Source organism: Ovis canadensis, chromosome 3, assembly GCF_042477335.2.
Source record: "Ovis canadensis isolate MfBH-ARS-UI-01 breed Bighorn chromosome 3, ARS-UI_OviCan_v2, whole genome shotgun sequence".
Lineage (NCBI taxonomy): Eukaryota > Metazoa > Chordata > Mammalia > Artiodactyla > Bovidae > Ovis > Ovis canadensis.
Genome location: NC_091247.1, coordinates 193419223 through 193446560, shown reverse-complemented (window position 1 = coordinate 193446560; position 27338 = coordinate 193419223). Strand labels below are relative to the sequence as shown.

General features: G+C 39.1%; 1 protein-coding gene across 31 annotated transcripts in view; it reads left to right on the top strand.

Annotated features, from left to right (window-relative positions):
- The window catches only part of PPFIBP1 (PPFIA binding protein 1), a 203192-nt gene that overhangs the window by 158278 nt on the left and 17576 nt on the right, over positions 1-27338 (top strand). For 7 of the 31 annotated variants that reach the window (XM_069585489.1, XM_069585490.1, XM_069585493.1 and 4 more), the window contains 10 exons: positions 1715-1829; positions 5271-5332; positions 8614-8698; positions 11835-11989; positions 19440-19555; positions 20130-20177; positions 23134-23194; positions 23522-23551; positions 26080-26251; positions 26719-26751. In XM_069585489.1, the coding sequence (XP_069441590.1) occupies positions 1715-1829; positions 5271-5332; positions 8614-8698; positions 11835-11989; positions 19440-19555; positions 20130-20177; positions 23134-23194; positions 23522-23551; positions 26080-26251; positions 26719-26751 (877 nt within the window). Of the gene's footprint in view, positions 1-231; positions 325-1714; positions 1830-3596; positions 3630-5270; positions 5333-8613; positions 8699-11834; positions 11990-19439; positions 19556-20129; positions 20178-23133; positions 23195-23521; positions 23552-26079; positions 26252-26718; positions 26752-27338 lie in introns of all 31 variants that reach the window. The other 24 variants (XM_069585482.1, XM_069585484.1, XM_069585485.1 and 21 more) reach the window with 7 other exon arrangements.

Genomic DNA, 27338 nt, shown 5'->3' with positions numbered 1-27338 from the left:
AGAGGACCCTGGCAGGCTGCAGGTCCATGGGGTCCCAAAAGAGTTGGACACAACTTAGTGACTGAACAGCAACAATTTTGAACAAGAATCAGGGTTTAACTAATTTGATAGAACATAACCTGTCGTTTCTCTCAGTTATCTAACCTCCTTTATAAACTGGTGCTGTGTTCTTGGTTACTTAGCTTGTCTTTTTCTATCTGTAGTTTTCTTTCACTCCTGTCTCTCTACCAGTCTTTAATGGCCAAACTTTCTAGCATGAAAATCAAGGTGGGTCAGATGCAGTATGAAAAGCAGCGGATGGAACAAAAGTGGGAATCACTGAAGGTGTAGTAGACCTTGGGTAATGGGTCCATGGCCTGTTGCTTTCTGGCTTGTGTTGTTTTGCTGTGATGGTGTTTTTAGTGGTGTGTGCATTCATTTTTGTGTGTGTGTCCCCTGTTTTTTTTTTTTTTTTAATATGTGTAAAGCTAATTAAAGGGACATTGCAATCCCTAGTATTGTTTTCAGAAGCATATGAAATAGTGAAAAGTAATAAACTTGTAAAATAAAAGTATTTGTTTATAAATTAAATCTCATTGTCTTAAAATGAGATCCAAGCATGGTCAAATAATTGCAAACATTCACCTGGGAAAGACTTCTCTTCGGTATCAGTAATAAACGGTCTTATTCTTTCAAGACTTTCTCAAAGGTAAATGCGTACAGCAGTTAAGGCTGCCGTGGTAGTGAGTAGATGATACTGCTTTGTAAGCACAGTAGAACTATAAAGAAGCATAGTAAGCTCGTGGCAGTACTTCCTGACAGTGCTACTGAAAATTCCTTATATTTGGTGTCGATTCCCACCATAAGTAAAACTATAATAGGCCAACTTCTTAGCTACTTTGGAGAGCTACATCTTCTCTTAATGCTAAACGTAATAGGTTTCTTTACCAACTGAAAATAAAATGTTATATTGAAAATAAAGGCACACTTATTAGCATTGCATAGCTTTATTTCCTGTGTTAAATATAACCAGCAAAACTTAAGTTTGCTTAAGTTTATAATTCTTTACCAAAATGAAGCTGAAACAAACTTCAGTAAATAGAACATTGGATTTAAGGTCTTAAATAATTGTGTAGTTTTTTTTTTAAAGATTAAAGAATCTCTTTTTTTCCCATTGTTGTAGGAGATTCTATTCTTTTACCTTAGTGATGAGAAGGAATTATTTAGTCCCATGACTTAAAGTTGTTTATTGCCTGCTGCCTTATCCACTAATTAAGTTCTATCTTGTCTAGGGAACATGAGTACCATCTTGAAATGCTGAATAAATGTCAAGCAAGTCTAATATATTTTTTCAAATTTGTATTTTGTTTTGCTTTTATGACACTAAGCATCTAATTTGATTATCTTCTTTGATTAACTTGGTCAGATGTTTTACTTAACATAAGATTTAAACCTTAGGGCTACCCTAGTCCTAATTACAATTTAAAAGATTTATTTTTAATTTGGTCACAAAGAAACTGGAAATAATTATACCACAGTTATTATAAATTGGACTTTTATTAATTGTCTTGCTTCCTGCTTATCATTGCCACTGATTTTTGAAGTTTGCATCTAAATTCTTGTAGTTTTTTGTTTCATTCATGAAAACTAATTATTGACTCAAGAGTTAACAGACTCTCTGAGTATTCCCTTTTAGTCATAATCTACTGTTTTTGGATGAATTTATCATTTGTAGGAGGAGCTGACATCTCTGAAAGAACAACTGGAAGAGAAGGAATCTGAAGTGAGAAGACTACAAGAAAAATTGGTTTGCCAGATGAAAGGAGAAGGGATTGAAATTCTTGATCGAGGTAAGAATATGTATTAAACATTTGTTTTCTTCTTTTGTTAAAACCGTCACAATCTATAAAAGAAGTTGATGTTAGATGATGTATAACTTTAGCATCAAAAGAGAGAGGAGCAGCAGAAGCCATCTGAGCCCGGGATCCCAGGGACGACTCTGAGACTCTTCACTATGCTTGGGCACCGGTTAACTTCCTCTTGAGCAGCTAGAGGAGAGCACCTCTGTACATTTGTGGATGTTTATTTTATTTTATTATTTTTTTTCTTGGATGTTTATTTTAGATTAAGCCTAATCATTGGTCTTAGTGTTAGCTACTCAGTCGTGGCAACTCTTTTGCAACCCCATGGACTGTAGCACACCAGTCTCCTTTGTCCATGAGATTTTCCAGGCAAGAATACTGGAGTGAGTAGCCGTTCTCTTCTCAAGGGGATCATCCTGACCCAGGGATCGAATCCAGGTCTCCTGTACTGCAGGCAGATTCTTTACTGTCTGAACCACCAGGGAAGCCTACATGGTTAATTATTACATGGTAAATTCTCATCATGAGAGAGTTCTTGTCCAAATTGCAATTGTCTGTACAGTGAGGGGATTGAATGAGATTACCTCCATAGTCTTCTTGGCTCTAGATTGCCCTGGCTTTATTTATCTGCAGGTATCACAACTCCCTATCCATCTGAAAATTCAGTTCGTCTAACATTGAGGGAAATGGATCTTTCGTCTCTGTTTTCACACATATAGAATGTACTTTCTTTGGGGACATTCACAGGCAGGTTATGCTTTCAAGAGTCTTAAGAGAAAAATGGATTCATAGGACTTGTGAGCTATAGAGGCTACGTTAGAGTAATGCTACCCAAAATCAGATCTGAGGACTAGCACTGGTCTGTGATTAGGATAAGACAGAGGTTGAGATGGTTGGATGGCATCACCGACTTGATGGGCGTTAGTTTGAGCAATGGAAAAGGAAATGGCAGCCCACTCCAGTGTTCTTGCCTGGAGAATCCCAGGGACGGGGGAGCCTGGTGGGCTGCCGTCTAAGGGGTCGCACAGAGTCGGACACGACTGAAGCGGCTTAGTAGTTTGAGCAAGCTCAGGGAGTTGGTGATAGACAGGGAAGCCTGACGAGCTGCAGTCTGTGGGATCGCAAAGAGTCAGACACGGCTTAGTGACTGGAGTGAACTGAACTGGTCTGTGAACCACTTGTTAGCAGTACCCTGCCAGACAAGTACAGGCATTAAGAGCTAGTGTTTAGAAACTTCATGGAATCTGATGCTGACATAACATCTAACTGTGATCAGTGGACTCATCTTGTTGAACAGGAGATGGTGGATCATTTCAGTGCTGTTGAACTTGAATGGTGAGATGGAGATGACATAAGCAGTGTCCTCATCATTTTCAGGAGGGTCATAGATCAGACTGTAATGGAAATATAAAAAGCAACTGATGCAACATTAGCTGGTTTTTCATCACAGTGTTTAAGAAGCACTTGTACATTGAAGGCCCAATTTTAATATGAGAAAATCAAGTCTCAGAAAGATGAAGTAACAGAGGTAGTAACTCAGATTTACGTCTTCTGATTAATTACATGAGGTTCTAACCTCACAGAAAGCATTATGGTATTATAGTGCTGGTCTTAGTCATAAAACAGTGTTTCCTATTCAGTCTTTATGAGATTAAAGTCTTTATTTTAGGTAAAAAGAGGCCAAATTATAGTGTTTTTAAAATATTATCATTGTAATATATGCTAACTTCCAATTCAATGGGTTTTCCTGCACAGATGAAAATTTTAAAAAGAAGCTCAAAGACAAAAGTAAGGTTTTTGGTGTATTTCCATCAGCCTTCACATTCATCCAAAGTACTACTTGGACTGTTCTTTGCATGTGTTTTTAAAACATTTCTCTCACCAAAGATGTAAAATTGCTTCATCAATAAGCTCCTCATTTCTTCAGAATTTACAAAATAGAGGATAACTAACATGATAGAAGCAGGAGTAAAAGACCATTTTGCAGATTGTACCTGAGTCAGCCCCTTTGCTCTGCAGGATTCAGCAGTGGCCCTAGACTGGTGGAGGTGAGGAAGCATTTTCTCTGTGGCCTGAGATACAGGGTCAGAGGAGAAAACAATGTTTATACTCCAGTGAAAATCTGCTTTAAAAAAAAAAAAATTTATTTATTTATATTTGGTTGCCCTGGGTATTTGTTATTACATGCAGGCTTTCTCTATTGCAATGTGTGGGCTTGAAGGCATGGGCTCAGTAGTTATGCACAGAGTTAGTTGTCCCTCAGCATGTCTTGCCAGATCAGGGGTCAAACCTGTGTCCCCTACCTTGACAGGTGGGTTCTTCACCACTGGGCCACCAGGAAAGTCAAAACCTACTGGTTTTAAAATTTACCACAGTTAACAATCATTTTGAACTGGCTTTTGCTTTCCAGTGTTTTGTAGCCCACTTTTTCACTGAGATCTACATTAGGGGGTTCTCTAAACATACCCTCTTGTGTTACAAAAGAAATTATACCCAGGCTAACTAACAGAGCCTAGATTATATAATGCAGGATAAAGATAAACCCTTAGTGGGCTTTCCTCCAGATGTTAAATTCTTCAGGAAATTTGCCATTTAAAAAATAATAATAAAAGCAGTTCCTACAGAGTATACTGTAATTGAAAATGTTATATCTCTGCTGGATGATGCATCATTGTGTTAAAATTCACCTTCAGTAGTATTTTTTTCTCTTGGAAGCAGACAATTTTAGCTGAACTTTTTCTCTGTTTTAATTTTTTAAATTTGTGATCTCATTTTGCATTGACTTTTCATATTTAAAATATTTGGTTTTATGATTAAAGTAGCATGCTTTTCTATTTGAATATCAAGTTTTAAGGAGAATCACTTACTTTGGCCCTTATATTTTAAGATAGTGCTGGAAATGAAGTTTATAGATGAAGCAATGTACTTATTATCCTTTTGTATGGAATCTACAGCTAGCTTCTTAGCATGACACTCATGTAAATATCACATTCCATCAGGCCGTTACCATTTGTATCTCTGTCTTGGTTATAACTGAACATTTTCTCAGCTTTTGTCATATATATGCCATTCATCACTTTCACCTGCTTTATTATAAGTTTCTTCTTTTAAAACTCCATGTTTTTATTGTTATGGCACTGAAATTTCATCTTCAGCGTTCTTCTCAGGATTTTGCTCTTGCTTTGAGAGAGGGCAGTTGTTTTTTTTCTAGAATGATGACTATTAAGGTGAGCTATAATAGAAAGTGTTCGTTTTTCAGATTTTCCCTAAAAGAGAATATAAATGGTAAATGTGCCTTTAAAAAAAAGGCAGAATAAATTATTAACATTTTTACCTTAAAACATTTCAACATGAAGAGTCAGTAGTTTCTTGTTATTTTCACACATGTTTTAAAAAACACATTTCTGATTTGATGTTGTGATATTTCAGATATCGAAGTACAAAAAATGAAAAAGGCTGTGGAGTCTTTGATGGCAGCAAATGAAGAAAAGGTATGTAGGTGAAATTTAACTGTTTATTTGGATATGTTACCTCATCATTTTGATCATTCCATGCGTTTTTATCAGATACCCTAGTTTGAAAGAACATCCCCTAAACAACTGACATGAAGGGGAAGCATTCTCCTTTCCTGCCCAAGTGGACCTGCTCTCAGCGGGTCAGTGACATACTTGTGCTATGTGGATAGCGCAAGTAGAGCCAGCAGCTCTAGCTTTACTGAGAATCCATCCCTCCAGCCCACTGTCTTGAATTGAGAAAGTGTTCAAGCTATCAGATCAGCTTTTTACATTCAGGTGACAAACGAGAGAAAGGACATAGTCCATAGTACATCCTTTCTGTGGTCCCTGGAAATTCTGGCCACCATATGGACTCTGAAGGAGGTAGCCATGGCAGTTTTAGCTTCACCATCATGTTGACTTTAATCTCTGAACATGTTGCTTCCTTCACACTGCTGGCCTCTTTCCCTTCTGGGATCGTCTCTGCTCTCCGACGTGGTGAGATGCCAGGAAACAGGCACAGGCACCGCAATCAAGATGGCACTAGGCTTTGTTTGAGATGCACTGGCCTGATGCCAACATCTCCAGGAGGGCTCCTCCTCCAGCCGTTGCTTCTCTCTGCATTCTGCTCAGAGCAGGGATGCAGGGCCTTAATAAAGTAACGTGTCTCTTCAGCTTCCCTGACCAACCACATACCAGCAGGCAGGTTCAGATCCTGTCACCAGAACTGTCCCCCACCATGTCCCTTAATGAGTAGAACAAGGAGACATTTTCCCACAGAAAGAGTTAACTTCGAGGAAATAAAAACCAAGCCAATGCTAAAGAACTTTGTCTTGATCTTTTTCTCATCAGAAGCTTCCTTCTCTTTCTTGCCTAACTCTGTTTATTGCCTTTCATTCTTTTTGTTCTTTATTCAATGGAAATAAACTCATTCTACCCACCCACCCATATATAGGTTTATCTGTGCGAGTCCTCCCCACATCTAATAAAAAAGTCATTAGCAAGCTGTCCACATAGATTGAATTTGAAAAAACAACAACAACAACACTAAAATTCATTTTGTTTTCATTTCTCTCTCTTAAAAAAGCAACAATAACAAGCAAAACTCCCAATGTTGTATGAGGACTTATTAGATGCTCAGACTTCTCTAAGAGCACCAAGAGTGACCCGACTTCTTGGTGGTTCCAAGAAGCCCTCAAAGAGGACATATTTGGGCAAATCCTGAGTGAGAGCAAGAGTCATTCATCAGGAAAATGAAATGTTCTGGGCAGAAGATCCATGAGCAAAAACACAAGTCAAAACCAAGTCTTGAAACAGCCACGGCATACTGGGAAAGTTCTGGAGCCATGAGATACAGGTGGAGGACATGAGTGTATGAGGGGGTGCTATAGTGAAGCTGATGACTTAACAATTTGGGGTCTCAGCTTTAGACCTGGAACAGTGACATAATTAAATTGCCATGTTAAAAAGCCAATTCTGGTGGCAGAATAGAAGCAAGACTAAAAGAAAGAGAATGAAGACAACAATTAATAGGCCGTTAAAATAGGTGAGAAATGAAGATGTGTAAACAAGGCAGTGGCGGTGAAGTGATGAGAGGGGGGATTTTAGAGAAATTCACTGGTTAGCAAGATTTTTAAATCTTTGGATTTGGGAAAGATTTTCTGGTTTGGGCAGTGGGTTGAATGAAGGTACCCATAAAAGAGTTAAGGGAATCCAAGCAGAGACTCAAGTACTAGGGGCAAATAATGAGCTTCATTTAAGATGTATTCAATTTGTGATGTGTTTGTGGGACATTAAAATGAGATTTCTCATAGAAAGTTGGAAAATAAATCTACATTTTAGGATTAATGTAGGATTATAAGTTGGTGGGCAGTGAACGCTGTCAATTTTAGGAGAAATGATAGAGTTGAATTATGTAGATTGGTGGGGACAAAACTATAGCTGATGTATCAGTTTGCTTTTGCTCCATAATAAATCACATTTGTTAATTCTCATACTTCTGTAGATTGGCTAGATTGTTCTAGTCTGGGCTGACTTTGCTGATCCTCTACCATTTGCTGGTGACTGGGATGGGGCTGGATAGTTTAAGATGGTGTAATTCACATGTCTGGTGATTGACAGACTGGGTTGTGTCTTCTCCAAATGATCTCCCTACCTCCATTAGGCTAACCTACGCTTCTTCACGTAGTGGCCTCCGAGTTCCTAGGGCAGCAAGAGAGGAAACGCCCCAGTGTGCAACTACTTTTCAAGCCTTTGCTTTGAACCACATTTGGTATATATCATTAGCCTAAGTAGGTCATATGGTCATGCCCCGAATCCATGTTGGAGGGAGCTAGGGAGCCCATGTTTATAATCTACCACACTGAGGGCCTGGGAGAAGAGAGGAGGGTAAAGGAGAAAACCCTGAAGCTCTAACATTTCATATTCTGGGTTAGGATGATAGCATGGGGTGGAGTGGGGGGTAATGGAAGTGGAAAATTCATCTGCTCAAGGATTAACAAATCAAGACAGAAGAAAAGAAAGAGTGGAGAGGAAAGTGAAAGAAGGAAAGTAGGGGTCAATCAAGTGCCACCTGGAGATCAGATTCGGAAAAGGATGAAAAGTGTCCATTGTTTTTAGTAAAGAGAAGGTTGTGTGCGTGTGCTCAGTGAGTCCGACACTTTGCAACCCCATGGACTATAGCCCACCAGGCTCCTCTGTCCATAAGATTTCCTGGGGAAGAATACTAGAGTGGGTTGCCATTTCCTACTCCAGGGAATCTTCCCAACGCAGGCACTGAACCTGGTTCTCCTGCGGCTCCTGCATTGGCAGGAGGATTCTTTACCACTGTGCCACCTGAGAAGCCCTGAAGAGAAAGGTCCCTGATGACTAATTGAAGCAACTTTGATGGAGTGTTGCGAGAAGGGAAAAACCAGATGGAGATTGATGGTGGCTGATGAAGATAACAAGTATAGATTTTTCTTTCCAGCTCTGACTTATGTTAGAGAGGAGAGTAATTAAAGTTGATTTTTCCCTCGGCTTTTTTTTTGTATCTTATTACCTTGTTTTGTTTTTGTTTTTTAAAGATGGCAGCTGAAGGATAGGATCTCTAAATTTAGAGGTACTTTTTCTATATCTCTGATGTATGTAGGAAAAATATTCTAGACATTAGCAGCTTTATTAAAGTTTAGAACTATTTTTTGAATAATGTAAATAATTCACATCTGTTCATTCTTTGTGTCACAATTACTTTTATTGTTTTAAAATCATAATATTAAAATTTATTATTTTATTAATAGGATCGGAAAATAGAAGATCTTCGACAATGCCTGAACAGGTACAAGAAAATGCAAGAAACAGTGGTTTTGGCTCCAGGTAAAAAAGGTATGTAGTTCTAAGAGCTTTTCTACTTGAGTTGATTTTACGTGGCTGTAAACTTTTTACATTTGGCCTCAATTGCTATTATTTCAAATTAGGTGGCTCATCCATTCATTCAGCAAAGTTCTTAGGCATCTCTTCTCTGCCAGAAAAAGTGTAGGCTGCTGAGTACAGTGTTGTTTGGTTGTTCAGACAGAGCCATCTCCACGTATGGGGGACATTCCAGAGAGAGAGAGAATCACAGCATGTGCGAGAGCCTCGGTGGAGAAGGACCTCACTGTGTGTACATAGAGCTGATTCACCTCATTGTACAGCAAACTAACATAACATTGTAAAGCAATTATACTCCAATTAAATAAAGGAAACACATGTGCCTGAAAGGCAGTGGGCAGAGGGGAGAGTGAGACAGATGAGATAATAGAAGAGACACAGCCAGATCATGCAAGGTGAGGAGTTCAGCTCTTATTCCAGCCCAGAGGATCCACTGAAGGGTCTTAACAAGTCAGTGACATGACGAATGGAGCATCATGGACTATGGGCCACTGGGACTATTCCAGCAGTGTTGGAAGGAAGGGAGACCAGTCAAGAGAACCTTGCAGTATTACAGTGGGAAGATTTGATAGTGCCGATTGGAAATCTATTTTGGTGTTCAGTTCAGTTGCTCAGTCGTGTCTGGCTCTTTGCGACCCCATGAATCACAGCACGCCAGGCCTCCCTGTCCATTACCAACTCTCGGAGTTCACCCAAACTCATGTGCATCAACTCGGTGATGCCATCCAGCCATCTCATCCTCTGTCGTCCCCTTCTCCTCCTACCCCAATCCCTCCCAGCATCAGTCTTCTCCAATGAGTCAACTCTTCGCATGAGGTGGTCAAAGTATTGGCGTTTCAGCCTCAGCATCAGTCCTTCCAATAAACACCCAGGACTGGTCCCTTTAGAATGGACTGGTTGGATCTCCTTGCAATCCAAGGGACTCTCACGAGTCTTCTCCAGCACCACAATTCAAAAGCATCAATTTTGGTGTTCAGTTCAGTTCAGTCGCTCAGTCGTGTCTGACTCTTTGCGACCCCATGAAACGCGGCACGCCAGGCCTCCCTGTCCATCACCAACTCCCAGAGTTCACTCAGACTCGCGTCCATTGAGTCAGTGATGCCATCCAGCCATCTCATCCTCTGTCGTCCCCTTCTTCTCCTGCCCCCAACCCCTCCCAGCATCAAAGTCTTTTCCATTACCCTTGACTTAATAGTGTGATGAGTTAGATTAGCAAAGTGAAGGAGAAGAAAGCATCAGGAAAGAAGAACATTTCTGGCTAAAGCAACTAGCAGAGGATGGCTCCACTTACCAAGAGGGGAAAACCTAGAGGAGAAACATTGCAGGGCTTGAGGGGTTTGTGTTCAGCTTTGAATACTTTTTTTAAAAAGTCTGTAAAACATCTAAGTAAAAATAGCCTGTATTTTGTTATATTTATTATTATTTTATCTGCTGATGGGCCAATTGGCCATCCTCAAATACGGCAAAGCTTTGGGGATCGTTCAAAATAAGCGAAAATGTTAAGAGCTTTGAAGTTCTCTTGTTCATTCGCACTGCATAGGTGGGGCTATTTACTTTACAAGTAAGTGGTGAAAATAAGTCTTTGGGAAGGTACTTGTGGAACACTTGGGATTTTGAAATTTTAATTTTGATGGGTTCACAAAGAAAGAAAATCCTTTGGACCACGATCTTTGAACAAAATGGATCTTCATGTTTTTGTCCATGAGGCCTGGCATGTATTAAGACTTTATAGTTATCTGAATGAGCAAATAAACCTATAATTATCATGACAGTTCTCATCACTCAGCATTTTCTATGCCTTCACAAGAGTCTCTTTTAAGGAATATTACAGATTCTCTAATTAATTTTTACATAAAATTATTATGTAAATATTTTACATAGTAGCTTTGCATAGTCATAGTATTTATAACATTGTTTGATTTTATAGAATCTCAATACTATAACGTTTCAAAATGAAAGAAGAGCAGATTAATTTCTGCAATTAGACTACATTGTAAAACTTTTAGAAAATAGAGAAAAGGGGTAAAAATCACTCATAATTGCACTGGCATGATCGCTACTGGCATTTTCATGTAATTCTTTCTGCCTTTTTAATCTATGCATATAATAGTCTAGTTAAAAGGGAGAGTTTTTAACCCTGTACAGAAGGATTTTTATAAACCATTGGAAATTATGTCCTGTTCTAATGAAGAGTTTCATCAACAGTGCTTTCTCAGTAGGATTTATATATTTACTTAGAAAATCCTCAGGCAATTCTAAGAATACCTCGATTCTAATAAAATTAGAGTAAAAATCTAATAAAACCTAAATTAAAAAGCTATATCTAGTTAGTATCTTTAAACAAGTAAATGATTTGCCATTCTGTGTTATTTAAAGGCTAGTTGGAAGGACCATTCTGTTTTTTAAAAAAGAATGTCTGGCACTGTTCAGCACTTCATCCTTTTCATTTCTAGACACATTAAAAAAAAATTCTCAGAGTTGCTACTTTGCTGGTTATGTGATTGCTTTTTTCCATTAGGTCATTATTCTTTCTGCTTTAAAATGAAATGAATGGCATAAAGAACCCTCTTAAGAGGGACCAAGAGTCATCATCTTTTCTCTTTTCCCTTTTTGCTTTGCACATTTTTTTTCAAGAGCATAGTGGTGATGGAAATGGAGTTGTGTGTGACTCTGTTGCTGTTTAGAATCACTTTTGTACTACTGGAATTCCTCCACAAGTTATTTCTGAAGTGAAATATTTAAAGCCCCAAATGCTGCCACAAAATTACAGAAGGGTTGTCAAACTAAATTAGCTTTAATGCCAGTGCTGTGAGTCCATAGTTACATCTGTTAAACCACTATTGATTAATTGATCACCTCTATTAATACCAGTGCTGGGTACTCATGTGGCCCAAGAGCCCCTGGGCCTTAGGTGCTCCCAGTTTAAGATGCTGTTCCTAGGGCACGTGTTGTTGTTCTTAGGGATGCCAGAAGTTGACTGTTTGATTTTTAAGGATCAGAAAACTCTTTATGTTCAGGATCATTGGGATTCATATCTTCCTCCAAAAGTGAAAAGCTGTTGCTGTCCACTCTGTGCTTTGTTGTTCCCTAGGCCAAGACGGCGGCTTTGAAGACCTGCTTCCTTCCAGCTCATTCTCCACCCTGCTGGACGCGCAGGGCTTTAGTGATCTGGAGAAAAACCTGTCGCCGACGCCAGTAAGGGGATCTCCCAGTCATGACCCATTTAACACAAGTGCTCCAGAAGAGGTATTTACAGACTTACTGTTTCTTCATGTTAAAGAGACTCTGTCACTGAAAGTTAAAGTGCTATTGACAACATCAAAGACATGGATTCTTTTTTTTTCTTTTCTTTTCTTTTTAATATAAATTTATTTATTTTAATTGGAGGTTAATCACTTTACAATATTGTATTGGTTTTGCCATACGTCAACATGAATCTGCCACGGGTGTACATGTGTTCCCCATCCTGAACCCCCCTCCCACCTCTCTTCCCGTACCATCCCTCTGGGTCATCCCAGTGCACCAGCCCCAAGCATCCAGTATCGTGCATCGAACCTGGACTGGAGATTCATTTCATATATGATATTATACATGTTTCAGTGCCATTCTCCCAAATCATCCCACCCACGCCCTCTCCCACAGAATCCAAAAGACTGTTCTATACATCTGTGTCTCTTTTGCTGTCTCGCATACAGGGTTGTCATTACCATCTTTCTAAATTCCATATATATGTGTTAGTATACTGTATTGGTGTTTTTCTTTCTGGCTTACTTCACTCTGTATAATAGGCCCCAGCTTCATCCACCTCATTAGAACTGATTCAAATGTATTCTTTTTAATGGCTGAGTAATACTCTATTGTGTATATGTACCACAGCTTTCTTATCCATTCATCTGCTGATGGACATCTAGGTTGCTTCCACAAAGACATGGATTCTTTTCTCAGTTGGATCACAGACTTGCTTTGTCTTGGCAGTCATTATGACCTCTGGGTCTTAATTTGAAACATCTTTTTTCCCCCCTCTCTTTAATAAATAAAAGTTTGGTCAATTTGCAGCAACGTGGGTGGATCTAGAGAGTGTCATACTGAGTGAAGTAAGTCAGACAGAGAAAGAAAAATATCACATGACATCCCTTATATGTGGAATCCAAAAAGAAATTATACAAATGATCTTACTTACAAAACAGAAATAGACTCACAGACTTGGAGAACAAGGTTATGGTTGCCAGGGGAAAAGATCAAGGAAAGGATAATTAGGGAGTTTGGAATGGACATGTATACACTGCTATACTTGAAATGGATAACCAACAAAAACCTACAGTATAGCACATGGAACTCTGCTCAGTGTTATGTGGCAGCCTGGATGGGAGGGGAGTTTGGGGGAGAATGGATACATGAATATGTATGGTTGAGTCCCTTTGCTGTTCAGCGGAAACTATCAACATTGTTTGTTAATTGGGTATCAGTTCAGTTCAGTTCAGTCACTCAGTCATGTCTGACTCTTTGCGACCCCAAGAATTGGGTATACCCCAATACAAAATAAAAAGTTTAAAAAGGAAAAAAATAAAGACTTGGACAATGTCAAAATCACTTATATAATTCGGGAAAGACATGAATCCTTTGGAGATGGATGTAGTCTTCAATATGAGATTATAATCTACTTACTAAAAAATAAGTAGGCAATGAATAAAGTGAGGGCAAAGTGAGAGTGTATAAATTTTAGTCACTTGTGATGGTAACACAGAAAGGTGATGGACTTCGGTTAACAAGCTAGGTATTGTGGAGCCAGGTATTGCGTGGAGGTACCCAAACTGGATGTCAGCAAATGAATTATCTACTAGCTTAGTTATGGAAAAACAATAAGAAGTAAATTGCCTCGACAGATTACACATTGGTTGCTTGATCACTTGGTAAATATGGTATCATCTGCATAAAAGATCTGCTTCGTGGGATCTGTAGTATTGGAAAATGCTTTAAAGCAGCAAACACCTTCCTATAGCCCTGTAAATTGTCTTCACAAGGTGGAATGAAGAGAAGGGCCACATGTTTTGTAGAAGGTGGAGATGCTGGCAGTACAGTAGACCAGATCAACAAGTCTTTTGAACTAGGGTGTCTACCATGATTATTTTTGTAATCTGATCAGTTAATAAATAGTGACTACTTTCAAATTAAAAAAAGGAAGAAAATTTCCCCTTCAATTTGTTAAACTTGAAAAAAGCAGCTTGAGGGAAATGAACAGTCTTAAACTCACTTATATTACTTTCACTTCAAAGTGGCACCAAAATCTATTATTGTTATCTGCTGCACACCACCCCCAAAACTTTGTGGCTTGAACCACAACATTGGTTTTGCTGATGAATCTACAGTTTGGGCAGGGCTTGGCAGGAACATCATGTCTTTGCTCCCCTGGACATCAGCTGAAATGGTGAGAAACCTAGGGGCTTGAGTCATCTGAAGCCTACTCTGTTCACTTGTCTGGTGGTTGAGGCAGACTATTGACTAGGACTTCAGCTGAGACTCAGACTGGAACAACCGCATATGATTGCTTAGCTTCCTGTCGTGTACTGGTGGGTCTTAAGAATGAGCATCCCGAGGAGAGGACTGGGCAGATTTTACCACCTTTTGTGACTTATCTCAGAAGTCATGTGGAATCTCTTCTCCTCTGGTCACAGGTCCATCCAGATTCAAAGAGTGGGAACATAGACTCTACCTCTTGATGAACAAGTGCCAATATCATAAAAATACATAGGATGGGATATATTGGGGCAACCATATTTGGCTGTCTGGCTCCAACAATTTATATCCCTCTCCCATGGAAAATAACATTCATCCCCTCTTCAAATACCCCTCAGCCTCTTCCCAATTTGGCATCAGCATCCCTGGATCTTGTCGTACAGATCAGGTCAAGTTATAGATGAAGCTCTTTGGGTCCATTTTCTTGGGCACAGCTTTGTGAATACCATTCCATTCTATTTAAGGAACCTGGAACTTAAAGGACGAGCTGTCTGTCCCCCACACATACAGCACACAGTGGTGGGATAGACATAATGTAGCTGCTGTAGGCACTCCCATTGAAAAATAGAGAAATACAAGACACACGTGTGTCACTAGTCCATAGCAATTCCGTGGAGCCTAGTCCTCTAGGTGCTTGGCTTCCTTTTGAGCCATCCTTCTGTTTTAATAAGAAGAAACCTCTATTTGCAGATGAGTAGTTTTCTGTTGTGGAGAAGGCAGTGGCACCCCACTCCAGTACTCTTGCCTGGAAAATCCCATGGATGCCTCAAGGAGCCTGGTGGGCTGCCGTCTATGGGGTCGCACAGAGTCGGGCATGACTGAAGTGACTTAGCAGCAGCAGCAGCTTTCTGTTGAGTGTGCATTTAGGTCACAGAACCTTCATTTCTTCTCATTTTCTACTAGCTATATTCCCTTCAGTCTAAATTAACAGAATATTTTAAACATTTAGAATTTCTTATGAATCAATGTATAATTCACTGCATTAGATAAAATCATATCCACAAATATCTTCACAAAAAAGCCTTCATAACCTTAGGTTCCCTGTGAGGCCACTATGAGATATCCCTTTATCTTTAGAGTTTTTTGACCTGTTTGAAAGGTTCAAGGAGAGCATCACCTCAAATTTTCCTCTCTTAACAAAGCCACACCTGTGGCTTCATCTTAAGGCTGTTTTCCTGACAACACCTGTGCTTGATCTCGGCCTTGAAACCATTTCTTAATTTTAATATGTAGTGTTCCATCTAGGGAAACTAGGAATGAGAAACAGTTTGATTTTTCAATTAAATCTTGGCTCCTTTATATTTAACAGATCCTTCTTTGGTCATCTCTCTTCTAACATTTTATTATAGGAAATTGTGAGAAGGAATCAAATAGCATCTTTACTTTTTATATATGTTGCTCATAATTACATAATGAAAATACAAAATTTCAATTGAATGAGAAACAGTTCAATGAGAAAACAACATTTCTCTTAGCTGAAATGTGTCATTAAAAAGGTATTAATGAGAAGGGGAACTGCATGAAAGTAGTCAAAAGGTACAAAGGCTATTAGTAAGTACTAGGATGTGATGTACAACGTGATGACTATAGTTAACACTGTATTGTGTATTTGAAAGTTGAAAAGAGAGTATATCCTAGAAGTCCTCATCGTAAGGGAAAAACTTTTTCTTCACCTATCTATATGAGGTAATAAATGTTAATTTAATGAAACTTAACTATGGCAATCGCATAAAGTGTATGTAAGTCAAGTCATTATCCTGTACACCTAAAACTTTCACAGTGGCTATATGTCAGTTGTTGTTGTTCAGTTGCCAAGTCGTGTCCAAAACTTTTCAATTCTGTGACTTGCAGCACGCCAGGCTTCCCTGTCCTTCACTATCTCCCAGAGTTTGCTCAAACTCATGTCCATTGAGTCGATGATGCCATCCAACTGTCTCATCCTCTGCTGCCGCCTTCTCCTCCCACCCTCAATCTCTCCCAGCAGCAGGGTCTTTTCCAGTGAGTTGGCTCTTCGCATCAGGTGGCCAAACTATTGGAGCATCAGCTTCAGCATCAGTCCTTCCAGTGAATATTCAGGGTTGATTTCATTTAGGATTTACTGGTTTGGTCTCCTTGCCATCCAAGGGACTCTCAACAGGCTTCTTTAGCACCACAATTTGAAAACATCAATTCTTTGGCACTCAGCAATTTTTCTGGTCCAGCTCTCACATCTGTACATGACTCCTGGAAAAACCATAGTTTTGACTATGTAGACCTTTGTTGGTGAAGTGATATCTCTGCTTTTTAATACACTGTCTAGGTTTGTCATAGATTTTTTTTAATAAAACTGATAGGGAAAAAAACCTATGGAATTAGTTAAGGAATGAGAATTATTTTAGAGGGAAAAATTCTCTAGTTGTTAAATATTTACACTAAAAGAAAAAATACTGTATGATGGCCACGGCATGTGCTCCATTTGTTTAAAGCAGCTGCTGTTCCATATGGGACATAGCCGGATAACCTCATATCTTTACCAAAAAAGTCTTCACTATGTGAATTGTAGGTTAATGACAGATACTGTTTGGAAGCACAAGCTGGAATCAAGATTGCCAGGAGAAATATCAATAACCTCAGATATGCAGATGACACCACCCTTATGGCATAAAGTGAAGAGGAACTAAAAAGCCTCTTGATGAAAGTGAAAGAGGAGAGTGAAAAAGTTGGCTTAAAGCTCAACATTCAGAAAACGAAGATCATGGCATCTGGTCCCATCACTTCATGGGAAATAGATGGGGAAACAGTGGAAACAGTGTCAGATTTTATTTTGGGGGGCTCCAAAATCACTGCAGATGGTGACTGCAGCCATGAAATTAAAAGACTCTTACTCCTTGGAAGAAAAGTTATGAGCAACCTAGATAGCATATTGAAAAGGAGAGACATTACTTTGCCAACAAGTTCTGTCTAGTCAAGGCTATGGTTTTTCCAGTAGTCATGTATGGATGTGAGAGTTGGACTGTGAAGAAAGCTGAGTGCTGAAGAATTGATGCTTTTGAACTGTGGTGTTGGAGAAGACTTTTGAGAGTCCCTTGGACTGCAAGGAGATCCAACCAGTCCGTTCTGAAGGAGATCAGCCCTGGGTGTTCTTTGGAAGGAATGATGCTAAAGCTGAAACTCCAATAGTTTAGCCACCTCATGCGAAGAGTTGACTCATTGGAAAAGACTCTGATGCTGGGAGGGATTGGGGGCAGGAGGAAAAGGGGACGACAGTGGATGAGATGGCTGGATGGCATCACCGACTCAATGGACGTGAGTCTGAGTGAACTCCAGGAGTTGGTGATAGACAGGGAGGCCTGGCATGCTGCGATTCATGGGGTCGCAAAGAGTCGGACACGACTGAGCGACTGAACTGAACTGAACTGAAATGAAGTTTGGAACAAGAATGATTTTAGGATGACTGAAGATGTTCAGCCTCATCTTTAAAGAAAAGTCAGGAGGGCAATTTGAGGTTGGAGTGAAAGCCCTAAATTTTTAAAGGAAATCTAGAAAATGGGTCAATTTGCTAGTATAGCTATTTTTCCCAAGGAAGGAACCCAAGGAAATGAGTGCACGTCCAAAAATGGGTATGGTGGTTAAATAAATTGCCTGGAATGAATCATAATGATTCAAACTGAAAAAAGTGATAATGAAGTAATCTATTTTATAATAATATTACTTGTTAAGGAACAAAATTCAACTGGGTAAACTTTAAAGATCTGTTGGCTTTATTCAGTGATTCATGAATCCAGCAGCATCCTATCAGCTGTTATAGTCAGAGTGGAGCAGAAAAGGGAAGTCTTACTTGTCCTGTGCTGATTGGTATAACGCAGGGTTATTCCTTTACATAGAATAGAGGTCTTGGGTCCCAGCCAGGTAACTTGTACTGAACAGGAAGTGCTGACTGGTTGACTTAGTCCTTCCTTGTCTTGGAAAGCTGAGCATAGAAAATACAGTTATGTCCAGGCTTGCTAATATAGGGCTTAGCATGAGTGACTCCATCTTGTGCCCAATCCTTAACAGACTTCACATTTTATAACTTTTTCTAGTATCATAGAATGGGACTGCCACTCAGTAACTGAAACAAATCTCATAAAGCTGTTTTTATTGCCTATTTAAGTAAGTGAGTTTGTTGGTGGGTCAGGGACATTGGGCTTTCAGTGGCAGGAGTGAGCTGGCATCAGTTGTCTGTGGTTGTGAAGGTGAGGCTGTTGTTGACTGGTTGGCACTCAGAAGTGTGTTCCTGGCCTGGGTCCCTACCTGACTGACTTACTCCCAGAAGCCAAGAGCTGTCTTGGATTGGTTGACTTTCAAAAATGAGTTCATTGAGGCAAGTTTTTTCCATTTTATACTGGAATTTTTTTTTAAGTGCTTCATTTATTTCTTCATGGTGTGGCTCACAATCTAACTGCTCTCTAATTGTCAGAAATTACTGAAAACCTGTGTTTAGAAAGCCTTTCACAAAATCCATCCTTAGAATATGCAAAGCATTTGGGGAAGAAGATATATTATGCTTTTTTGTTATTTTTGCTATAATATTGTTACTACTAAGCTTTGTGTTTTAAGTAGCGTACCCACAAAATCTATTATAATTTGTTTTAATGACACTTTTCATCAGTTCTGTTAACTGAAGTTAGTTAACCTGTGCACATATAGAATAATTAACTACCATATTAGACTAATGGTAGAAATTAAAGTGAAAATAGTGCTTTGTTTACAAAACTCTTTAACGAAATTTCATCTACAATTATTGCAACCCTGTAAGGTAGGCATTGACATTATCATTTTATAGGGGAGAAAATGAATGCACAGTTAAGTGACTTGCCTAAGGTCAAGTTCGCTTAGTCAAGTGTGTCAGGGCCAAGATGTCAGTCAGGGCTTAACGTGGTTAGGATTTACTGTTAACTTTCTTAATGGTATTTATTATGTCTTCTTCTCAATATTTGGTGTCTTCTTCAAATGCACATTAACTTCTTCTGAATGTTTCCTCTGATTACCTCATCTGGATGTTTATGTCCTAAAACCATTCTATTAATATAAGGATAGAGTTCTAAACACAGGTGTATGAAATTTTAGCAATAGACCACTTGTCTTATTTATCTCTTTGTTACTCTGTGGCTTATGTTCTGTTTGATGCATTGATTTGGGGTTTTTTATTATTACATTACAGTTCCATACCAGCATCTTGCAAGTTTCAATCCCTTCATTATTGCCAGCATCTAAAGGCTTGGAAACTTCTGAAAAAGCAAAATTGCCTTCTAAGCCAGAGACTTCATTTGAGGAGAGGTATGTCATTTATGACCTAACACTGCAATATGAATACTCAAAAAAGTAGATCCACCAAAAGCAGGAGTGGCCTGCATTTATTTATAGACGTAATCTTTTACCCAGAGAAGCAAGAAACAGCAAGACACAGGCCAGGGAGGCCCACAGCAGTTCTGAATTATTAAAATAAGAGGTGTGAAGCAGGAAGTAACTGGAGGTTCGGCCGGGGAAGTATGCTGATCAGGTTAGAGAGGGACCTTGGCTTGTATATCGTAGGTCCCAGGTGGCCATCAAAGGGCTGCAAGGAGAATAGCAACAGTCATGTTCCTGAGACTGTTTGAAAGATGTTGTCAAGGAGCCAAGACAAGGATACGATAGTCTCTCCCTGGGCAAATGGAATGTGGGGGGAATGTGTTCCCAAATTAATTGCCTAATCTTTCAATTAGACTAAGTAAAATTAAGTAGAATATCAAAAGAGAGAGAGGTAACTGTTTTTGCACAATTTTTTGTCATTGACAGTTTTGTTCACTTGGAATATAGAGTCTTTTTTTTTTTTGTCCATAAATCTCATCAATTTCTTTTTGCAATATTTTAGTGATGGAATTGGTTCTGCTGCTGAAACTCAACTGTGTGATAGTCTTGCGTAAGTTCTGTTTTATCAAATATGAAAAATATGATTGCTGCTTGGGACACAAAAAGTGTGTTACACTAACAATGATTAGTATTAGAAGCAGGTGACCCTGAGGCCTGCATAAGGGAATGCAGCCGTAATGACTGGAGCGGGTGGGGGTGGGGGTTGTGAAGAAACAAATAAATACTTGCTCTTTTACCATTATTTCATGCCAGCTTTCTGCTGATCTTGAGCCTTCCTTCATCAATTTTCATGTGAAGTTCAATGCTTTTTCATTTTTGTACTGACCTATATTTTGAGTATGTCTGTCAGAAAAGCATCACAGCAGCTGGTAAGGCTGCTCTGGTATTTTGTACTTTCAGCTTAATAAGCTGACCTAATGGCTACATTTATCCAGGTTAAAGTCTGGATGAAATTAGGAAAATATTTTCAGAACTATACTCAAAGATGAGATCTTTTTTCTCCATTATCGTTTTTTTATTTAGTAGTTGACATTTCTAGTAACTTATTTACACATAAATACATGAGAAATGCCTTTTAAAAGTTTGTTAGTATATTCCATTATCCTGTATCTTCAGTTCAGTTCAGTTCAGTCACTCAGTCGTGTCCGACTCTTTGTGACCCCATGAATCGCAGCACGCCAGGCTTCCCTGTCTGTCCATCACCATTACCCGAAGTTCACTCAAACTCACATCCATCGAGTTGGTGATGCCATCCAGCCATCTCATCCTCTGTCATCCCCTTTTCCTCCTGCCCACAATCCCTCCCAGTATCAGAGTCTTTTCCAATGAGTCAACTCTTCTCATGAGGTGGCCAAAGTACTGGAGTTTCAGCTTTAGCATCATTTCTTCCAAAGAACATCCAGGGCTGATCTCCTTTAGAATGGACTGGTTGGATCTCCTTGCAGTCCAAGGGACTCTCAAGAGTCTTCTCCAACACCACAGTTCAAAAGCATCAATTCTTCGGTGCTCAGCTTTCTTCACAGTCCAACCCTCACATCCATACATGACTACTGGAAAAACCATGGCCTGACTAGACGGACCTTAGTCGGCAAAGTAATGTCTCTGCTTTTCAATATGCTGTCTAGGTTGCTCATAACTTTTCTTCCAAGGAGTAAGAGTCTTTTAATTTCATGGCTGCAGTCACCGTCTGCAGTGATTTTGGAGCCCGGAAAAATAAAGTCAGCCACTATTTCCACTGTTTCCCCATCTATTTCCCATGAAGTGATGGGACCAGATGCCATGATCTTCGTTTTCTGAATGTTGAGCTTTAAGCCAACTTTTTCACTCTCCACTTTCACTTTCATCAAGAGCCTTTTAGTTCCTCTTCACTTTCTGCCGTAAGGAGAGTGTTATCTGCATATCTGAGGTTATTGATATTTCTCCTGGCAATCTTGATTCCAGCTTGTGTTTCTTCCAGCCCAGCGTTTCTCATGATGTACTCTGTATAAAAGTTAAATAAGCAGGGTGACAATATACAGCCTTGACATACTCCTTTTCCTATTTGGAACCAGTCTGTTGTTCCATGTCCTGTTCTAACTGTTGCTTCCTGACCTGCATACAGATTTCTCAAGAGGCAGGTCAGGTGGTCTGATATTCCCATCTCTTGAAGAATTTTCTGCAGTTTATCATGATCCACACAGTCAAAGGCTTTGGCATAGTCAATAAAGCAGAAATAGATGTTTTTCTGGAACTCTCTTGCTTTTTCCATGATCCAGCAGATGTTGGCAATTTGATCTCTGGCCTTTTCTAAAGCCAGCTTGAACATCTGGAAGTTCACAGTTCACGTATTGCTGAAGCCTGGCTTGGAGAATTTTGAGCATTGCTTTACTAGTGTGTGAGATGAATGCAGTTGTGCGGCAGTTTGAGCATTCTTTGGCATTGCCTTTCTTTGGAATTGGAATGAAAACTGACCTTTTCCAGTCTTGTGGCCACTGCTGAGTTTTCCAAATTTGCTGGCATATTGAGTGCAGCACTTTCACAGCATCATCTTTCACGATTTGAAAGAGCTCTACTGGAATGCCATCACCTCCACTAGCTTTGTTCATAACGATGCTTTCTAAGGCCCACTTGACTTCACATTCCAGGATGTCTGACTCTAGGTGAGTGATCACACCATCATGATTATCTTGGTTGTGAAGATCTTTTTTGTACAGTTCTATGTATTCTTGCCACCTCTTGTTAATATTTTCTGCTTCTGTTAGGTCCATACCATTTCTGTCCTTTATCGAGCCCATCTTTGCATGAAATGTTCCCTTGGTATCTCTAATTTTCTTGAAGAGATCTCTTAGAGCAAAGTTATTTATTCTGTCTTGTTTTTAAACTGGTCACGTATTCCTGCTTTCAGTTTGAGTAACAACAGCTGCATATAATTGAATGCAGCTTATGAGAAGAGCAAGACTTTCCCAGGTGTTCACACTGTCACTGTGCTTTCACTAAGGTTTTATACAAATTTTTATCACAACAGGGATTCCTCTATTATGCTTCAGTAGGACTGTAAAATAAAGTGCTTTGCCAGACTCAGAAAACTGATTCCGTTGTGAACTGAAAAGTAATACTTTTTCATCCTTTATTTTCATTAGAAGGATTAATATAAAAAGTACACAACCATTTTAAAAGTTCCTGGTGTAAATGTGTATATGCAAAGGAGGCACCACTAGCCTGTGGAAAACACTGGTTTATTTTTGAACATTGACATCACAGGATAGTCCTAAGTGTTTTTCCAGCCATTCTAATGTTCGCAGGACAGTTAGAGTTATTGGCGGGACAGTTAACCACCCCTGCTTTTAAAAGAACTAAACATTATAATTTAGTTAAGCACATAAATGTCTGTCTGAATCCAGATTTTCTTTTATTACCAGGACTCCATTCACATGCAATTTTAGTTTCTTTCTAAGGCATTATACTTAGAAGCAGTGGCACCAGAGCCACTTACTATTAATCATAATTATTATTGTTGTTATTTTTAGAATTTCAAGTTTGCAGAAGTCTAGCAGCCTGGGCAATCTGAAGAAAGAGTCATCAGACGGGGTTGGTCCTGTGTTTTTTCTGTCTGTTACCCTGAGGCGAAATATTTAGGGATCTTCATCTTGTCCCGTTTGTGGTTTCAATAATGGAAAAGTATTAGATACTGCAGTTAATGATAAATATTAAGGAATATGAGTGTAAAGGATTGAAAGTAGAACATAAAGTCAAATGTGGAGACATTAATAAAGTATTGCAGAAAATAAGTAAAGATGAGATTTTGTAGCCCTGAAATAGATGTAAATTTATTTTAATTTGTTGAATTATATGTGAGAAATTCTAAATCGATTAATTCCTATAACAATATTTAACTACTATTGTTGTTTTGAACAGGAAAAGGAGTCTATTCCAAAGCCTTCCGAAGTAAGTTTTATGTCCAGATTACAATGTAGAAATGTTTGAGAGTCTAATACATGTGTCAGACTTCTTAATACATAATGCATAAGATTGCTTAATATATAAAACATAAGACTACTTAAATGTCTCTAATAAAGCAAAATTCTTAGAATCTGAAAAACAAGCCAAATGAATCTAGCTCAACACAAAAGTTCACATATTATATGATCTCACTTATGTAAAATACCAGAATAAGTAAATCCGTAGAGATAGAACACAAATTGGCGGTTACCAGGAGTGGAGGAGAGAGGATGGGGAGAAACTGCATAGTGCATAAGGAGTTTTACTTTAGAATGATGGAGATGTTTTAGAACCAGGTAGAGGTGTTGGTTCCAACACCATGAATGTACTGAATGCCTCTGCACTGCTCACTTTAAAATCATTACTTTTGACTTCGCTGGTCCAGTGACTGAGACTCCGCACTTCCAATGCAGGAGTCATGGGTTTGATCCCTGGTTGGGGAATCAAGAACCCACAAGCCATGTGGCGCAGCCAAAAATTAAAATAGTTACTTTTATGTTATATGACTTTCACATCAATAAGAGCAAAATAAAGGCGAAGCTCCGAACTCTTGGCTATGCTACTTGATGACAGTAACAACCAAACCTGGGTTTCCTTACACTTCACAAAAATTCCTTCTTAGAAAGATCACCAGCTGTTTATAACCAGTGTCTATCCACAGCAGACATGCTGGTATTTTAAAGGCATCGTCAACATGGGTTCTGGCTCTTCTTTATTGTTTTTCAAATGTTAGCCTTGCGCAGGTCACAGTCTGGTAAGCACGCTCTCTCCAGATGCAGTCTCTCGACTGTTGGCTCTTACTGCCTTGAGTCATGAGTAGGTGTAACTGACAAAGCACAGAAAGTAGATCCAGTCCCAATTCAAGTCATTGTTCTTTTTGTCTTGCTAATTCAGTAAGTGATGTGAAATGATTTTGATATAGAGCATTGAGACATAGATAACAGAATCACTGAACTGTGGCATCTGTACATGTTTAGTTACTATGAATGGTAGAAATGTAGAGAAAAATAGCTACCTTAAAAGCTTGTTTCTCTCTGTTTGCTCTTCTCTCTTGCCTTTCTTTTGTCCTTCTCTCTATTTTTGCAGAAAAGAGAGAGAGGACAAGAGATGTTCACGAAATGAGAACATGCAGACAAAAGAATCCTTGGATAATACTGAAACAGTATAATTATCAATTTAAATAACCAGAAAGCTCAAAATTAAGTTACAGGCAGACCTCGGAGATATTATAGGTTCAGGCCCAGGCTGCCACAATAAAGCAAATATTGCAGTGAAGTGAGTCACACAGATGTTTTGGTTTCCCAGTGTGTATAAAAGCTATATTTACGTTATACTACCATAATCTATTACATCTGCAGTAGCATGATATGAGCAAAAACCATGTACATACCTTCATTAAAAGGTGCTGGAAAATGCTAACCATGATCTGAACCTTCAGCGGGCTGTCGCCTTTTTGTAATAGTAACATCAAAGGTCACTGATCACAGATTTCCCTAACAAATATAATATTAATGGAAAAGTTTGGAAGATTGAGAATTACCAAAATGTGTCATGGAGACACAATGTGAGCACATGCTTTTGGAAAAATAGCACTAATGCAGGGCTGCCACACACTTGCAGTTTGTTAAAGACACAATATCGGCAAGGCACAATAAAGGGTGATGCGATAAAATGAGGTATGCCTGTATTTAAAGTCACAGTTAAAATTCTTGATAAGGATTTTGAAATATTGTGAGGATCTGAAGTGGCTTTTGAATCAATCAAGATAAATTTAATTTCAGTGTATATAGTTTTAATGATTAATCATATTTTAATGTATCGCAGTCATTGAAAACTGGTAATCCATGTTTGGTAACTAGAAGGTGAGATATGAATATAACCCAGAACCCCATTTCAAAATTATATATCTTAAATAGTTGCTGATTGTGCTTTCATTTTATCATTAATTCTTTGAGAGGAAATATTTAACTGGAGTAGAAAAGTTCTTATACTGCTGGTATAGAAGGTCAGAACTAATGTCTACTTTATAGAATAATTACATTGTATTGGGATTTTATTGTTGTAATTATAAAGACTGTGAACTATATCATAACCAGGTCTTTGTCATGATTGTTAGGAAAGTAGGAAATCTACAGCTACTCCAGTGATGTAATGTTTTATCTCTGCGTCTTTGAGGGAACGAGGCAAATAAAATTAAAATAAAATTTGAGAATGTCTATATCTATCCTAAATACTTGAAGCCCTAAACACATGGATTAAGATTGGTGATGACCATGTTTGTGTCATTGTTCCTTAAGTAAAAATCAGAATTGACTTTTTAAACTTCTAACAGGACATTTGACATTCATAGTTAATGTGTTAGTTCAGTAATCCTTTGTTAACTAGAGTCACGTGTGTAACATATTTGGTACTGCTGTGTACCAGTAATTATGCATGTTCATGCTGTGTCACAGTCATCACTACTTCTCTCTCAGGATAAAGCTCCGGTAGAGAGCAGTCTCTTTGGGACCCTCCCTCCCAAAGCTCCAGGACATGATGCTTCCGGGGATGACAATCCCTTTGGCACTCGGAAAGCCAGATCTTCCTTTGGTCGTGGTTTTTTTAAAATCAAAAGTAACAAGAGGACAGCAAGCGCGCCAAACTTGGGTATGTGTGGCCAAAATGCCATTTCCTTAATTCTTCCAGAGTCAGGAAAAGATCAGTCTCTTTCCTTATTCATCTATCTGTACATTTCTTTTTCTCAGAAATGAAGGTGAATGACTTGGGGGGAAAAGTTAATTAAAAAATGCTTCCACAGGCTTAATTCAGAGGTAAAGATAGCTTGGTGTGGACTCTCTCACTCTGCTCCCTGTTCTGGGTGTAAACTTAGAGGAAAAACCAAAACCCGTGGCTCTCTCTGACATCATTACAAGCAGCTTCCCATCTACTTTGAAATTCACCCTGTATTGACACTGCTAATAGAGTCTGTGTGTAGCATCGGAAGCACAGTGTGGCACCCCTCTCACTGTGTGTATTTTGTGAGTAGGAGTTTGATCTGTGTTTCATTTTGTCATTCCCCTGTGTTTTCTCCATTGGGCTGCGTGTGATTGTGTGCGTTGTTGGGATTTCTGAAGATCGTAAACGAAGTGCCAGTGCACCCACCTTAGGTACCGTACCCCTGCATGCCTGCCTTTGCCAGCGCTGTGCTCCCAACCAAGCTAATCCCTGCTCTTGGCATCCTGATCACTAGACAGCGAGCTGGCAGCATCAAAAAATGGAGTCCTCTACTCCAGAGGTTTCCTTCCACCTTCCGCTCACCAGGACTCTCTGTAGAGCCTCCGCTTCTAAGCCTAAATGCTGCTGTAACCCATGCTAATGGCACCTTGCAAGCAGCTCTGTGAAGACCTAGATGTGCCCAGCAGCCGGCAAAGTGCAGGGCAGGAATGTCCTGGCGTCATAAATCCAGCTCCTTCACCCCAAAGTGCATCATATCACACTAACTCCCAGGGCCTTGCAGTTCCTCCTCGATGGTAACGTTTCCCCAGACTCCAGGAAGAAATGTTTTTAGCTGAACAGGTCTGTGGGAAACACTGAAAACAATCATTTTAGACTTACTTTTCTTAGAGGAACATCCTTCTGACATATTACTTTGAAGATGGAGGTGACATTTAGTTATAGCAATATCTGAGGAATTACCCCCAAAGCGATTTTAGGAGAGGGAAAGCTCAGTTTTCCTTTTTAAAGAATACAGTGG